Below are 16,861 nucleotides of genomic sequence, written 5' to 3' on the forward strand. Positions count from 1 at the left end.
CACTCTGTAGGGTAGCAACATGGTGTAGACGGAGGACAGCAAGCTTCCGTCCTCCTCTGGGTACATTGACTTAAATACATGGTTCTCCCTTCCATAGCCTTACACAGTAATTATGACAACTTCCGGAGGACGTCCTCCAACCTATCAGAGCTCTTGCAGCATGAACTGACATGTTGTCCACCCAATCAAAGGATCAGATAATTTAAGCTAGTACTGAAAGTGTAAACTACAGCTAGCTTGCACTGCAGTGCATAAAATGTTGTGAGTAGCTGACTCAAAGGGAGAGAGAGACAATAGTTGAAAACAATAATTTCTTCCAAAATGAAGGAGAAGCAAGATAGAGATATTTCATACATTTTTTCACTTTTAGTTTTACTTACTTGGCTAGCAAATGCAGCTAGCTAGTTTAGCCTGCTCAAACAGAGGGATGCCATGTCAGCTAGCTGGCTATGACAATCCAACACAACACTGGAACTGTTCCAAGTCAAGGTAAGCTTTTGGTTTTACTAATTTATTGCCACCAGGGCCCGCCGGTGTAAGTGCTAATCTGCTTACTGGCTGAACACTAACGTTACTGCATGATTGTAGCTGGTTTACTAACACAGTACATCTATTAGCCATGTTGGCTATGGCGTTACTTTAGCTAATATGGGGTCAACGATGTAGGCGGTGTGTAGCGGTTATGATATGATTTGGCTTGGAAAGGTTTTTTCCCCTGGTCTCATACAGCTGATGTGTTGTGCATTGAAGTCCACAATCGAAGGGAAAAGGTGATGAGGAGAGTGCATTAATGCGAGAAGGAATACCATGCGGCTGCTATGAAAGTGAACTGTGTTTTCGGGTGATCAGGGTTGTATTCATTCCATCGAATCTGTTGAACAACTTTTCTTAAACGGAAGCAAACGTAACAGGGGCAAACATACCTGATTTTTTCCAGTAGAAACTCTCATTTGCATCTGTTGGACTAATGATTACTCCCTAGATCAGCTAGATGCAGGAGAGTATGTCACTGTATTGAATGTGTCACTGTCACTTCAAATCTTTCTCTCGACCTGTGTGCACCTACTTTGTAAACCTTCATTCGTTGGCTAGGTTGTAGCAACCTCATGATGGGTATAGGGAAAATGTGAGTTTAAACCTATCGTTATTACATTGAAATGGGTGAATGGAATATGAATGACAGTCATCCGAAATGCTGTAATAGATATAAGGCCATGGTCATGAAAAAAAAGTAGTCTCCCTCATCTTAAACGGCACCGACCACCACTGGTTAAAACACACCTTGTCATGTTTCAGTACACCTTAAATCTGTCCCACTACCCTCACACCCATATGTTTCAATACTCCAGGAAAATAAAGGTTTTGTCTCCTTTAAGGTGGTGGCAGCTCAGTTGCCACCAGGTTTAGTGTTCCAAAGCACCTCATTATTACATTGTGGTAAGTTATGGTATTTGTGGGACATAATAATGCCCAATCAAGTGAAGTAGTCTCATGCATATGGAACAAACCCCGATGGCTAATTCAATACAGCCTAAATACATGGCCTGCCTAAATGTATTAGCGAATTAAATTATTGAGTTGGGCATGTTTGGCTCCTAAATTACAATTGGTTTACTCTACGCCATAAAAAAAATGGGCTGATACTTCAATGGCAAAGAGGAAAAGAGGGACTGCCTCAGATATAGATCTTCGTGCATATTCCTCTGCCTCACACTTTTCGCGCGACTCGACGAAGGAGGGCTGACAAGAGCGCAGCGCGCACCGACTGTCCTCCGGAAGAACGAGGAGAGGCTGACTGCTTGATGGTCACTATGGATTTAAGTTCTCTGTAAACCTTCTCAGCAGGTTGCACCGGAGGCTTTTTATTTCATCCACTGCAGGTATAAAGTTGCTGCTATACATCTCTGTATCATGTTTTTCAGTTGGTATGGCTATGTGGCGATGTTGAAACAATGACAAGACTTGCCTAAGTCATTGTCACAGCAAACTGTTATTTTTCGTGTTTAAATGCATATTTCAACATGATACATGTCAACTCAATTTCTCACGCAGGACAATAACACCCTTTAATCTGCATGCGTAATAACGATGTAATAAACATACAACGAGACGTGTATCTATTTTTCGATTGTTTTGTGAATTGATACAATGGTGTAATTATGAGTGTGATATAAAATGCAGAGAATTAATTATTTACTTTCGTCTTTTGCATCTTTAATTTGAACTGTAAAGAGAGTCGGTTAACCTGCGGCGCTTTGCATCGGTCGGACTCCGCTAGATGAAAGGGAATTCAAGCAGAGAGAGCAGGGGAAAGTCGTTATATTTTTGAGTCTGAGCAAGCGTTAAAAAAGTTTTGTTATACAGACATGAAACTAGGCGTCAGTATGTACCTGTACAAAATGTGAGTATATGATTTGGTGAACAAACATTAGGCAATCCCATTGACCGTTTAAAATAAGAAGCTACAAAAGTCTGACTTGGAGCGCAAGTCAGTTAAGAATAAATTCTTATTTACAATGACGGCCTACACCGGCCAAACCCTAACGACGCTGGGACTCCCAATCACGGCCAGTTGTGATACAGCCTGGAATCGACACCTCTAGCACTGAAATGCAGTGCCTTAGTCCGCTGCGCCACTCAGGAGCAGAAACATCCACTCGTATCTTTCCTATTGTTTGGATGTGATTTAGTGACAGTCGAGCTCGAGGAGGGGAAGCCAATTTATATTCTATGGTGTCAGGTGTACAAACTAATCCAGGAGTATGACGATCATGTTGTGAGAAAGTAGTTTCCCTGTCGCAAAACCCTCACCTGTCTTTGTCAGTCAGGTCGGTGTGCACTGTGCAATGCTCTCAGAAGGTCATATTGTCGATGCTGCATGCATTGCGTGTTCAGTCATTACACACTGTAAGACTTTTCTGTAATTTCAACAGTTAAACACTGTAGAACATACAGTAAAATACTTTACAGCTTTTACAGAATTAAATTGCATTGCATTATGGGTAAAATGCAGAAAAATAATTTTATTGGTAGCCTATTATTGGTAGCCTCTTGTGAAAATTACTTTAACACACTGCATTTCAAGGATGGGCCCTCTGATCAACTTCCACCAGGGGTCTCAACTTACTGTTACAAGTTAGAATAGTAGAATACACAAGGTGCAATATGTAAACTTGGTTGTGGATCAGCAGTTCTTCTCTTGTTTTGTCAGTCACTGATAGTCAGTCAATTAGCCTATGTCAGCTAACATTTTTTAGATAGGATTTTGATCTCCAAATGAGCTGAAATGTGTTGTACAATCTTCTCTCCGCCCCATGGCAAAATGTGTTGAATTGCAGAAAACTTGCTTTAAAACTGCAACATTTTCCCTACACCCCATGGCAAAAAGGTGTAGAATTACATGAAATTGACTCCAAAACTAAGTTTTACTGTCTAAAACTAATCTCTACTGTCAAGAGGGGGGCCATTTTTTTTGTGTGCGATTGGGGACAGGGGCGGATATGGATATTAGCAATGGCGGCCCCTCATGATAAGTTCAGGTTTTTGGTGGCCCCCACCCCCATCAAAGTCCCATCCCTGTATTGCTTTACAGTAATTGCTTATGTATACTGTAGATAAAAAATGTCCGTTTCAGGGGCCAACCTCATGCTTTCAGGTGAGACGCATTAAGCTCAGACCATTTTAGTAAATATCTTCTTGAAGCGGCGGTGAAATTGACAAATATTTTCAGCACCTTCTGGGTACACTGTTAAAAGATCTTGTTGTTTTTACAGTATTATACAATACAACTAACATGTGATTTTAGGTGGAACTGGTAAATTGTACCTTAAATTCCAATGAAACATTGGTTTAACAGTATACATTTCTGTAAAGATCTACTGTATTTCAAATGGTACTATAATTACACCCGGCAGAATACAGTACCCTACCGTATTTTTGGTGGGTGCATGGTATTGTTATTTCTGGCTCATGAACATATTCTGAGGTGTGCCTTGTAAGAGGCTACATTTGTTGCATCTCTGAGTGAGAGTGCTGTACCAATTTAACTGATATGTGCTAGTAGTGTCCCAACAATGAAATGTGTATAGGGGGGATAGTAGCAACTCTAAAACCTAGAATGGTTGAGTGTTTGCCATGCCCTTGGTCTGTTTTGTCCTGTAGTCACTGCAGGTTTGGAAGCCTTCGTTAAGGACTCTAGAAGTACAAGTGATATTAAAGACCAAATATTAATATATACTGAGTGTACAAAACTTTAGGACCTGCGTTGCATTTCTTGACACAAACGCGCCTGGCATCTACCATCATACCCCTTTCAAAGACACTTGCATATTTTGTCTTGCCCATTCACCCTTTGTCTTCTCCAGTTAATCTAGAGTGATAATCTATACTGATTGAAGTGGATTTAACAAGTGACATCAATAAGGGATCATAGCTTTCACCTGGATTTGCCTGGTCAGTCTATGCCATGGAAAGAGCAGGTGTTCTTAATGTTTTGCAAACTCAGTGTGTGTTTCATATGCTGTAATATGTAAACACATTACCTGGCAGCCAACCTGCTTGCACCAATCCCATGCATTTACAGTAAAACTGTAAATTGCAAACCCAGCCCCCCCCTCAATACATTTCATCCATCCATTAACGAATTCATTAGTTCAATACAATTCCAGAAAAAAGACTACAATAAGAGTATTAGTACTGTAAAACTGGTTTCGGTAACATGCTGTACTGTAAATTGACAGCATTATACTGGCATCAGAGTTGCCTTCATATTACTATAACTGTATTAGACGCCACTATTCTTTTTACTGTAAAACATTATACAGCATCCCGGGTGTAAAGCAAATTACAGTATTTACCTGGCAACTCTGCTGCCAGTATAATGCTGTAAATTATGAGAGAAAAGTTTTACAGTGCAGCCTATCAAGTTCGTACTGTAGGTTGCGGCTATCCACACGGTAAGTGAGAGACTTGAGTAACTTGTAACTGATAAATGTGTTTGGTTTATCATGTAAGACAACAAGACTGATTGCATTTTGGTTTGGTTTGCACTAGTTCTTCTTGTCAATATTTACTGTACAATTGGACTAATATGTGCTCACGCATTGCATATTTTCTTAAACTCAAGGGCCTCCCTCAAATCGAAAGTGTCATTAGGTCTGGGCCCTATGTGCTGTCAATGTGCATGAGATACATTTTGGTTTGGTTACATTGGGATTGTTACTTAAGTCCAGTCCAAATACTTAAAAATGCACTCCTGTGTCTTAATCACAACAAATTCATAAGATATTGTACGAATTGGAACATCATTTATAACATATCACACAAATTGGAAAATTCGCATCAGATCAAAATCAAATCAAATGTGATTTATTTGTTGTATACACATATTTAGCAGATATTATCGCAGGTGTAGTGAAATGCTTATGTTTCTGCTTATGTTTCTAGCTCCAAATGTGCAGTAATACCTGACAATGCAAAACAATACACGGAAATCCCAAAAAGAAAAAGAAAGGAATTAAGAAATATATCAATGTTTTGAACGAGCAATGTCAGAATCAGGAATACAAATATAATGTGCATGTATATAATGGTGTGTATACACATTATGGGCAGTATATGAATAGAAAAGATGTGTACAGCCGTAGTTACAGTTGAAGTCGGAAGTTTACATACACTTGGGTTGGAGTCATTAAAACTATTTTTTTCAACCACTCCACACATTTCTTGTAAACAAACTATAGTTTTGGCAAGTCGGTTAGGACATCTACTTTGTGCATGACACAAGTCATTTTCCCAATAATTGTTTACAGACAGATTATTTCACTTATAATTCACTCTATCCCAATTCCAGTGGGTCAGAAGTTTACATACACTAAGTTGACTGTGCCTTTAAACAGCTTGGAAAATTCCAGAAAATGGTGTCATGGCTTTAGAAGCGTCTGATAGGCTAATTTACATCATTTGAGTCAATTGGAGGTGTACCTGTGGATGTATTTCAAGGCCTACCTTCAAACTCAGCGCGTCTTTGGTTGACATCATGGGAAAATCAAAAGAAATCAGCCAAGACCTCAGAAAAAAACTGTACAACTCCACAAGTCTGGTTCATCCTTGGGAGCAATTTCCAAACGCCTGAAGGTACCACGTTCATCTGTACAAACAATAGCACGCAAGTATAAACACCACGCAGCCGTCATACCGCTCAGGAAGGAGGCGCATTCTGTCTCCTAGAGATGAACGTACTTTGGTGTGAAAAGTGCAAATCAATCTCAGAACAACAGCAAAGGACCTTTTAAAGATGCTGGAGGAAACAGGTACAAAAGTATCTATATCCACTGTAAAATGCGTCCTATATCGACATAACCTAAAAGGCTGCTCAGCAAAGAAGAAGCCACTGCTCCAAAACTGCCATAAAAAGCCAGACTACAGTTTGCAACTGCACATCGGGATTAATATCGTACTTTTTGGAAAAATGCCCTCTGGCCTGATGAAACAAAAATAGAACTGTTTGGCCATAATGACCATTGCTATGTTTGGAGGAAAAAGGGTGAGGCTTGCAAACTGAAGAACACCATCCCAACCGTGAAGCACGGGGGTGGCAGCATCATGTTGTGGGGGTGCTTTGCTGCAGGAGGGACTGGTGCACTTCACAAAATAGATGGCATCATGAGGCGGGAAAATGATGTGGATATATTGAAGCAGCATCTCAAGACATCAGTCAGGAAGTTAAAGCTTGGTTGCAAATGGGTCTTCCAAATTAACAATGACCCCAAGCTTACTTCCAAAGTTGTGGCAAAATGGCTTAAGGACAACAAAGTCAAGGTATTGGAGTGGCCATCACAAAGCCCTGACCTCAATCCTATAGAAAATATGTACGCAGAACTGAAAACACGTGTGCGAGCAAGGAGGCCTACAAACCTGACTCAGTTACACCAGCTCTGTCAGGAGGAATGGGTCAAAATTCACCCAACTTATTGTGGGAAGCTTGTGGAAGGCTACCTGAAATATTTGACCCAAGTTAAACTATTTAAAGGCAATGCTGCTACCAAATACTAATTGAGTGTATGTAAACTTCTGACCCACTGGGAATGTGATGAAAGAAATAAAAGCTTAAATAAATCATTCTCTCTACTACTGCAATTTCACATTCTTAAAATAAAGTGGTGATCCTAACTGACCTAAGACAGGTACATTTTACTAGGATTAAATGTCAGGACTTGTGAAAAACTGAGTTTAAATGTATTTGGCTAAGGTGTCTGTAAACTTCAGACTTCGACTGTATATAGGATGATCCTTGACTGGAATACAGTAAATACATATGAAGTAGGTAAAACAGTAGGTAAACATTATTAAACTGACCAGTGTTCAATGACTACAGTATGTACATAGGGCAGCAATTTCTTATGTGCAGGGTCAGGTACCGGGTGGTTAGTAACAGTGACTATTGTTCAGGGCAGTGTACTGGGCGGAGGCCGGCTAGTGGTGACTATTTAACAGTCTGATGGCCTGGAGATAGAAAGTTAGTTATTCAGTCTCTTGGTCCCAGCCCAGAGTGACTTCCGGCGCCGACAGAGATGGCCGCCTCGCTTCGCGTTCCTAGGAAACTATGCAGTGTTTTGTTTTTTTACGTGTTATTTCTTACATTAGTACCCCAGGTCATCTTAGGTTTCATTACATACAGTCGAGAAGAACTACTGAATATAAGATCAGCGTCAACTGACCATCAGTACGACCAAGAATATGTTTTTCGCGACGCGGATCCTGTGTTCTGCCTTTCACCCAGGACAACGGAATGGATCCCATGCTGCGACCCAAAAAAACGACTCCGAAAAAGAGGGAAACGAGGCGGTCTTCTGGTCAGACTCCGGAGACGGGCACATCGTGCACCACTCCCTAGCATTCTTCTCGACAAGCATTTTGCTACACTCGCATTAACATCTGCTAACCATGTGTATGTGACAAATACAATTTGATTTGATTTGAGCTTTGTGGCACCTGTACTGTCTCCACCTACAAGATGGTAGCGGGGTGAACAGGCCATGGCTCTGGTGGTTGAGGTCCTTGATGATCTTCTTGGCCTTTCTCTGACACCGGGTGCTGTAGATGTCCTGGAGGGCAGACAGTGTGCCCCCGGTGATGTGTTGGGCTGACAGTACCACCCTCTTGAGAGCCCTGTAGCTGTGGACGGTGCAGTTGTCATACCAGGCACTCTCAATCTTGCATCTGTAGAAGTTTGTGAGGGTCTTAAGGGCCAAATGGAATTTGTTCAGCCTCCTGAGGTCTTCCTCACCACATCCTTGCTTAGTGAAGTTTTTCATCCTCTCCATTGTGGCCCCGTTGATGTGGATGGGGGCGTGCTCCTTCTGCTGTCTCCTCAAGTCCCTCACCTCCTCCCTGTAGGCTGTCTAGTTGTTGTTGTTAATCAGGCCTACCACTGTTGTGTCATCTGCAAACTTGATGATTGAGTTGGAGACATGCTTGGCCACGCAGTCCTGGGTCAACAGGCAGTACAGGAGGGGCCTGAGCATGCACCCTTGTGGAGCCCCCGTGTTGAGGATCAGCATAGCGGAGGTGTTGTTGCCTACCTTCACCACCTGGGTTTGGCCCGTCAGGAAATCCAGGACTTAGCGAGCTTAGCGGGGTTAGGACCCAGGGCAGCGAGCTTAGTGATGAGCTTCGAGGGCACTATGGTGTTGAAGGCTGAGCTGTGGTCAATTAACAGCATTCTTACATAGGTATTGCTCTTTTCCAAGATGGGATAGGGCAGTGTACAGTGTGATGGCAATTGCATCATCCATGGATCTGTTGGGACGGCATGCAAATTGTACTGCATCTAGGGTGATATCATATAAATTGCTACATTTGTAACATATCACATGAAATAGATGACCTAGTGTACAACTGGATGACACAGTAAACAAAAAACAGGGACCCGTTTTGGCTCGTGAGCACCACTTTCAAAACTACTGTTTGAAATGAGACATAGGTTAGAGACCGCATCGTTAACTCAATATCTGCTTTGGAATTACTATGTGTTTACACACATCACATCCTAGTTTAACTGTAGGGCCCCTGGAAACTGCAATGTCATCAGCTCAGGGTCTTCAGAAAGATTCGCTGCTACACCACCCTTCTACTTCCTGCCATGGGGACCGTCATGTGGCAGATGCTTTTTGGGATGTGGGATGAAATGCAGTGACCGTGTAGTGTCAACACACTGTGGTCACGTTCACTTTGCTAGGTTTTCTTATGACCTATGGTGTCCCATCGAATCAATCAATCAATCAATTGGTCAATCAAATGTTAAAAACCCTTTTTGCATCAGCAGTTGTCATAAAGTGCTTTTACAGTAACATAGACCACAACATATTTCTAGAAGGAAGACCTGGTGAGGAACCAGGCTCTTCTGGCTGCACCAGTTTGAGATGAAGGGGTAGGCTACACTGAGTATGTTTACATGCTCAGTGTAGTGAGCGTAATGATGATGGCAGAAGTGCAACATAGTGTTTTGCAACAAAAACCCATTTTGATACACATCTAAAAACTATGAATGAAACATCTGAGAACAGTAATATTTTACACACAAAAGAAGGTACCGATGACCAATAATTTCTGATTTAAAAAAACACAAATGTGAAAAATGTGTGGATATAGCGTTATGGAACTAAACTCTTCATATGTTTGTCAAACTGGAAGAGTCACGAGCATTGACCTCAGGACTGATTAGGCGTTTGGCTCTCAGTAAACACCTGCTTTACTAACGAAAATATATGCATAAAACATATTTGATTACCCCAATAGCCCATGATGTCATCATCTCTGGTCCTATATTGATCCTATACTTCCTCTTCCATTGTCTTATAGGGGCCCGGGATGGAGCTAGATACACACTTTGAGTAGGGTTTGGTGTTGGATTACAATTTGTGGTGGAAGGATAACCTGATTCTGTGTCTAGTACCGTGTGTGTCTAGAGAGATTGTTGTGATCCGTTGACTTTGCAAGGTTGTTCTAATTGGAGTAGCATCGTGTCTGGTCTGGGAGATCTAACAGAGCACCTCCGTTGAGAGTCTACTGATTTCTGCTGAATAAGCATGTTTTTTGTTAAAACATTTTTTTTGTGAATAACTTTTTCTCGGTCTATGAATAACTTAGTGTCAAACTTTTTCAAAGCAGGTCAAAGAGAACTCTGGCAATCTTTTAGGACTTTTCTTTCAGGACTGGGATTTCGAACTTTACTTTCGAGTTGAGTGTTTCCGTTTGAGTTGACGAGATACTGCAGTTCTTAGAGTTTTAGAGTTCAAGAAGAACAGAATGGATGAGAATGGGACTGGACACGACAACAAAGGACATGTTAAGAATGAACGATGACAATGAATTGACACATTTTATTAGTACGAATATTTGTCCGTGTAGTCCATTGTTCATTTAAAAGTCATGTTTAATATGTTTAAGATAACCTATAGCATCATGACATCATCATAACAAAACCAGCATTTAGCAATATTTAACCATTTATTAAGTTCACTTGGATACAGTCTATAGGACTTTAGATGTGTGGGTGTGTTTGTGGACCCATTATGGTTATCATTAGATCTCCTTTATTCTGATTTATATATGTAATATTAAATGCATTTAATTTTCATTCGGTTATTGAACACAAATTGTGAATTCACAGCACTTTGGTTTCTCTTTTATTCAACATTTTTGTAGTATCCTGTGTAGAAAGATTGACCTATGGTCAACTTGATATTAATTGAAGTGTAGCTTGTCCAAATTCCACAGAGACCATTCTAATATTAGAACGAGAGGAAGTTATTTTTTCCCTTTTTCTTTTCCTCTTCATTCTTTAAAAAAAAAAAACAATGATTCCCACGGAGACTCCTTCTAATCCTCGGGTCTGCTTATTTAAACTGCCAAACACACAACTGGGTGGAAGCCCAATGTTTTGAAGCTAACAGATAATTCATGTTGCAGAGAAGTGAGCCCTGAGTCAGAGATAGTCAGGGACTTGATGGAGACCAGCTGGACAGTAGCTTATGTTAGTGAAGATGCACGCACATCTTCCCTTTGAGTTGAGGAAAAGCACCATCCGGGTGAGGTTCAACAGAGTCCAAGGAGCAATTCACATAGTGCAGTATGTCTGAAAAATAAACAACGCTCAGCTGCAAACTCTCAGATGTCATCTGAGTCGGACCCTGGCCTGCCTGGGCAGCTAGCGGGAGATTGAGAGGGACGATTTCACAGATATAAATGTTGCTTTTGGATGCTTTAGTTATGGATGACCATGAAAAACAAACAATAGCACTTTACACTTTTATAACTGTTTTGTTATTGCATAGATTATTAAGGAAATTAATTACACAAGGGGGATGAAAAATCTTTTGATATTTGATATTATTTAGCCAGTATGTCCTTATTTGATATTATTTAGCCAGTATGTCCTTATTTGATATGCATGCACATCCAGTTAGAGTTAGAACAATTGATTTAATTTGTCACTCCGCAATGATATAACAATACAAAATAAAGATTTTTAAAAACCACATTGTGGACCACCCCAAATTGAGTTTAAAACACTAAAAACAATCATATAGCCAAACATCCATGAGCTAGATCATTTCTGTGATATGGCCCACTATATGTCCAGTACATCTACTGCTTGCTGTCAGTGTTGCATGTGATAACTCACAGTTGTAACTTTGAAACATGGCCTGAACTAGATGGAAACATGCATAAAGAGTGCCTGAAGGTATGCTCCTGCAATTTTAGCACCGGAAACATATCATGGACACATACTCTACATTATATGAGCCTATACATTTGAACTCACGTAGGCCTATATTATAGCCTACAGAAAAGCTTATTCATCATCTATGGTACTTTACAACCAACCCAGAATGTATGTGTTGAGACTTGAGAGGTGCACCTTGCTGTTTGTCTCCCCAGGTAAAGCCCACCTGACCCAGGACACGGACCCGTCGGGAGACCCCCAAGAGACTGGCCAGCAGTCTGGGGAAGCCATGGAGAAGAATGAGAGGTCCACCCCCATCCCTGGCAAAGAGAAAGAGGTGGATATCATCAATATCAAGGGCATCGAGGACATAGGCTATGTCCAGCCGGATTCCATAGTAAGCCACCTTTACTTTTCAGCAACTGCTAAATCACAGTCCACAGCACATGGTAGCTAGCACATAGCAACATCGGATTCCTGGAAAGAACACCCAGCACAGTAAAGCTAGTGTTGACAGTGTCGAACACCCTTGCAAGACTAATTGGTTGCTTTTCCCGATGATAAGTTTAGATGACAGTGGGGGTACCTCATTCCTGCATTGTTTGTTTCCTTTTGTATTGATGGCCTTTTTATTAACTGACTTTATTTGTCAATTGCTGTACACTATATACTGTATGCAAAACCATGGGGACACCCCTTCAAATTAGTGGGGGAATCGGCTATTTCAGCCACACCCTTTGCTGACAGGTGTACAAAATCGAGCACACAACCATGCAATCTCCATAGAGAAACATTGGCGGTAGAATGGCGTTACTCAAGAGCTCAGTGACTTTCAACGTTCTACCGTCATAGGATGCCACCTTTTCAAACAAGTCAGTTTGTCAAATTTCTGCACTGCTAGAGCTGCCCTGGTTAACTGTAAGTGCTGTTATTGTGAAGTGGAAATGTGTAGGAGCAACAATGGCTGAGCCACGAAGTGGTAGGCCATACAAGCTCACAGAATGGGACCGCTGAGTGTGGAAAAATCGTCTGTCCTCAGTTGCAACACTCACAACCGAGTTCCAAACTGCCTCTGGAAGCAACGTCAGCACAATAACTTTTCGGAGCTTCATGAAATGGGTTTGCATGGCCGAGCAGCCGCACACAAGCCTAAGATCACCATGCGCATTGCCAAGTGTCGGCTGGAGTGGTGCAAATCTCGCAGCCATTGGACTCTGGAGCAGTGGAAATGCGTTCTCTGGAGTGAGGAATCACCATCTGGCAGTCTGACAGACTAATCTGGGTATGGCGGATTCCAGGAGAACGCTTCCTGCCCCGATGCATAGTGCCAACTGTAAAGTGTGCTGGAGGAGGAATAATGGTTTGGGGCTGTTTCTCATGGTTCAGGCTATGCTCCTTAGTTCCAGTGAAGGGAAATCTTAACGCTACAGCATTCAATGAAATTCTAGATTATTCTGTGCTTCCAAATTTGTGGCAACAGTTTGGGGAAGGCCCTTTCCTGTTTCAGCATGACAATGCCTCCGAGCACAAAGTGAGGTCCATACAGAAATGATTGTTTGCTTTTGTCTTGATGGCCTTTTCATTGACCGACTTTATCTGTCAATTGTTGTATGTCACAGATGTACGTATGACAAGTCACAAGATGTCTGTCTTAGCTAAATAAACGATCTTAGTGTTACACATTTTTCTCCTCTGTCTGCATATGTCCCACTCTGTGACAAGAGTTTGGACTGGACTGACTGATACTGTATAATGTGAACCGATGTCTGCTATGTGTTGGATATTTTGGGTCTATGTAGACATGGAACAGTTCTGTAACAAGCCGTTTGGGAAATGCTGGCTGAAGAATTGAATGAAGGTTGAATTTACATTTGGAGATTTGCATTTATCCCTCTGGTGGCCGAGTTGACCTGTTTTAAGAAATGCCATTGGTTTCTGGAGAACAAATGTAATATCTTTAATAGGATGATGAGGAATTTCTTGCAGGAAATATTCACTGCCACCTGTTGAGGTTAGCATAGGGGCTAACATGTGCCATATTATCTGATTGGACCAGCTACAATGTAGCGTTCTATCACGTGACACTATGTCAATGATTTTAATTGGCTGATGCTTAAACCATTTTTGAATGTGTTTAATGACCTCTCATTCAACGCTGCGTATTTTGTGCCACATCCGAAGTGGTGATCCATCTCTGTGTTGCGATGAGAAGTTATGTCACCGAGGACCCTCTCAGGGGAATGTTTGTACTGGTTGGGCAAAGGCCGCCGGAAAACATGTGGTGAGGCGGCATTTGCCACAGCACTTTTCAATCAGGTTGGCCTTATGATATGTCAACTTGCGAAGAATTTCTTTGTCCTTCACATCAGAGTGCTGTTGCAGTCTGTTTGCGTGTCTCATGCAAATCAGATTCACGGAAATCACAGGTCGTGGGCGCTCTCCGCTTTCCTCCGGTATTTATTTAGCAACCATGATAACACATCACTCAGACAGACACAAGCAAAAACTATTCAATACATGTTGCAGCCTACACACCTAATCATTAGCGATCTTGCATGCTGTATATTGCATGGACAAAAGAAAACATTTCTGATCTGTAGGCTGCGTCCCTCTGGCCAGGGTAAACAAAGTGGTAACATTGTGTATTTATAGCCCGTTTGTGAGAAAATGTGAGTGGGATCAAATTTGTTTTATATTAAAACTTGGGCTGGCTAGGCTACCTAGACTTTTTCATTCCAAAATGATGAACTGGAACGAATCAATAAACACAATAGCTAACATAGAGCAGGACTGGGCGATGCAAACCTGCAGAACGCAAGCTCAGAGTTTTATTGTCCAATCATGTTGCTTTCTCTGTGTCTGCGTAAAGGTACCACCTCTAGTCCTTCTTTAAAATATAATGCATATGAACAAGCACAAGGATGCTGCAGTTTGACGAGGGTTTTCATCCTCCCCAATGCTTTTTTTAAACCAACCTGATTAGAAAAACTCTGGTCCCATCATAGCCTCATAGCCATATTAAACCTTTTGACGGCAGATTAATCGCATCATACCGTATTAGTTTTAACTGGTTAGGTTCCAGAATTGTTTTTCTACCAAACCACCCTGGGACCTGTGGAGTCACCTCTGGGTTGGGCCAATGTTTACGTTCTAATCAAGCAATATAGCCCGAAGGGGTGTGGTATGTGGCCAATATACCACGGCTATGGGCTGTTCTTAGGCAGACGCAATGCAGAGTGCCTGGATACAGCCCTTAGCCGTGCTAATATTAGCCATATATCCCTAACCTCCAAGGTGCCTTATTGCTATTGTAAACTGGTTACCAGCGTAATTAGAGCAGTAAAAATACATGTTTTGTCATACAGCCATTCAGGGCTTAAACCACCCAGTTTATATTTAAATGTATTGTGGCTTAACCTTGACCTCCGAATGATTAGCAGCCCCTGAAATAATGCTGAATATCTGGTATGGCTTTTATATGTAATGAGGGATTGAGATAGGAGAGGGCACCTTGTCGCTTTCAGATCAAGGCTAATATTAGCTACTTGGCGTCTCAGACTCTTCTCAAGTAACAAGTAGTGGGTCTTGTAGCAGAGAGACGTTGGGCTTGTTCACCCCTGTGGACGGTGACAGAGAAAGCTGGAGAGAGAACGAGAGAGCGAGGGAAAGAGAGAGAGAGAGCTCTGTTTAATAGCAGTAGTCAGCGGTGGCGCTCGTCTAGTGATGGGAAGATGGCAGAAGAAACACCAGAGAGCTCAGGGACTTCACTGCTTCATAACTCAGCAGACACATCTAGCAAGCCCAGGCACTTCTTAAAGGATGTGGTTTTTCATGGCAAATTTCAAGTGAGTGGAATGACGAAGATACAGCATGTGTGGATTTACATCACGTGTTAACGTACTAGTGCTTCAGTAGAGACTGAGACGAACTATCTCAGGGGGACTGCTGCTTTGTCGTAGTTTGGTATTTGGTTTTTAGAGTGAAGATTCATTTGGCAGGTATTTCACTTTGCTTATGATTTGAAACTTTGATTTGCTGGAAAATAATACTGTAGGTGGAAGTCAGACGTATGATTGTTTTGTGGAAATGAGGTTTCCACTTCAACTTGGTCAAGTAATGAATACATTCATTTTGTCGGTTGTGAATCCCTTTTTAGTAACTGTTGTGCTAGGATTGTTTAATCTCAATATAGTTGAGAGATGGCTTGACCTGGTTTGCCAGCTTGCAGAGAGAAAAGGATCACGTAGCCGAATTACAGAACAAGTATCTACCGCACACGTCTGACACTTTTTCACGTCTGTCTCGTTCCACATTACACATGAAGCCCTGTGAAGACTTGTACTATATAAGAGAGGGGTGTGTGTGAAATGAGTGAAATGTATATATCCGATAACGTCATCACGCATCACTCTTTTTCAACTCCCTTATCATTGTTGCGGTCTGTGACCATGTGTTTCCAGTTTTACACATAACGTTCGGCTAGTAGCGAGTGGATCCTGAAACCTTCTCAACCAGTGGTACACATGGAACAGTGTATTCAGTTTTCCTTGCTGTCATGTGAGGGTAGAATGTGGAATTGTCAAATTAGGTCAAAATGATTGTGTATGTGGGGCGGGCCACAATCCACTTTTTAAATATTGTGATTAAAAATAGAGAATCAGTGGGGTCAGTCTGTTCTATTAAAATAGTTCGCAGGAATATTGAACAATATTATTCTAACTGATAAGTCACACAATTTGAAGTATGTTGGTATGGTCAATGGGCTGGACACTGTGAACAGCAGCTTGTAGTCAGCTGGACCCAACCAATCCAGACCTCTCAAGACCATCAGCATATGCCTAGCATGTCGTCTTGTCTGCACCCAAACATCCAAACACCCACGTCTACACACACACAAAAAACAATCATCAACCATTTTGGCACTCTTACCCGAAATAAAACAGTTCAAGGGTGTCTTGAAGGTGCCTCGTACAACTGCCTTTAAGGTAAATAATACTATATTGATAGTGGCTCACAGAATACCGGTATGTGCGGTTCTTCATCAGTCTACCAAAACAAATGTATTTTCTGTCTTTGAATAGCTACAGATGTTTGAGAGATGAGACTGTTGGATGTCTCCAACGATAATACCAA

General features: G+C 41.6%; 1 protein-coding gene across 8 annotated transcripts in view; it reads left to right on the top strand.

The window, feature by feature from the left end:
* Positions 1 to 1,389: 1,389 nt before the first annotated feature.
* LOC110524569 (anoctamin-1) overlaps positions 1,390 to 16,861 on the top strand; it is a 66,407-nt gene continuing 50,935 nt past the window's right edge. For 4 of the 8 annotated variants that reach the window (XM_036979578.2, XM_090233587.1, XM_090233575.1 and 1 more), the window contains exons 1-2: positions 1,390 to 1,880; positions 11,944 to 12,125. In XM_036979578.2, coding sequence (XP_036835473.1) covers positions 12,018 to 12,125 — 108 coding nt within the window. In that variant the 5' untranslated portion in view covers positions 1,390 to 1,880; positions 11,944 to 12,017. Of the gene's footprint in view, positions 1,881 to 11,943; positions 12,126 to 15,321; positions 15,574 to 16,861 lie in introns of those variants that run through there. The other 4 variants (XM_036979574.2, XM_036979590.2, XM_036979582.2 and 1 more) reach the window with 1 other exon arrangement.

The sequence above is a fragment of the Oncorhynchus mykiss genome, chromosome 1 (genome assembly GCF_057628025.1).
Source record: "Oncorhynchus mykiss isolate SJ-2025 chromosome 1, ASM5762802v1, whole genome shotgun sequence".
In the NCBI taxonomy this organism is placed as follows: Eukaryota; Metazoa; Chordata; class Actinopteri; order Salmoniformes; family Salmonidae; genus Oncorhynchus; species Oncorhynchus mykiss.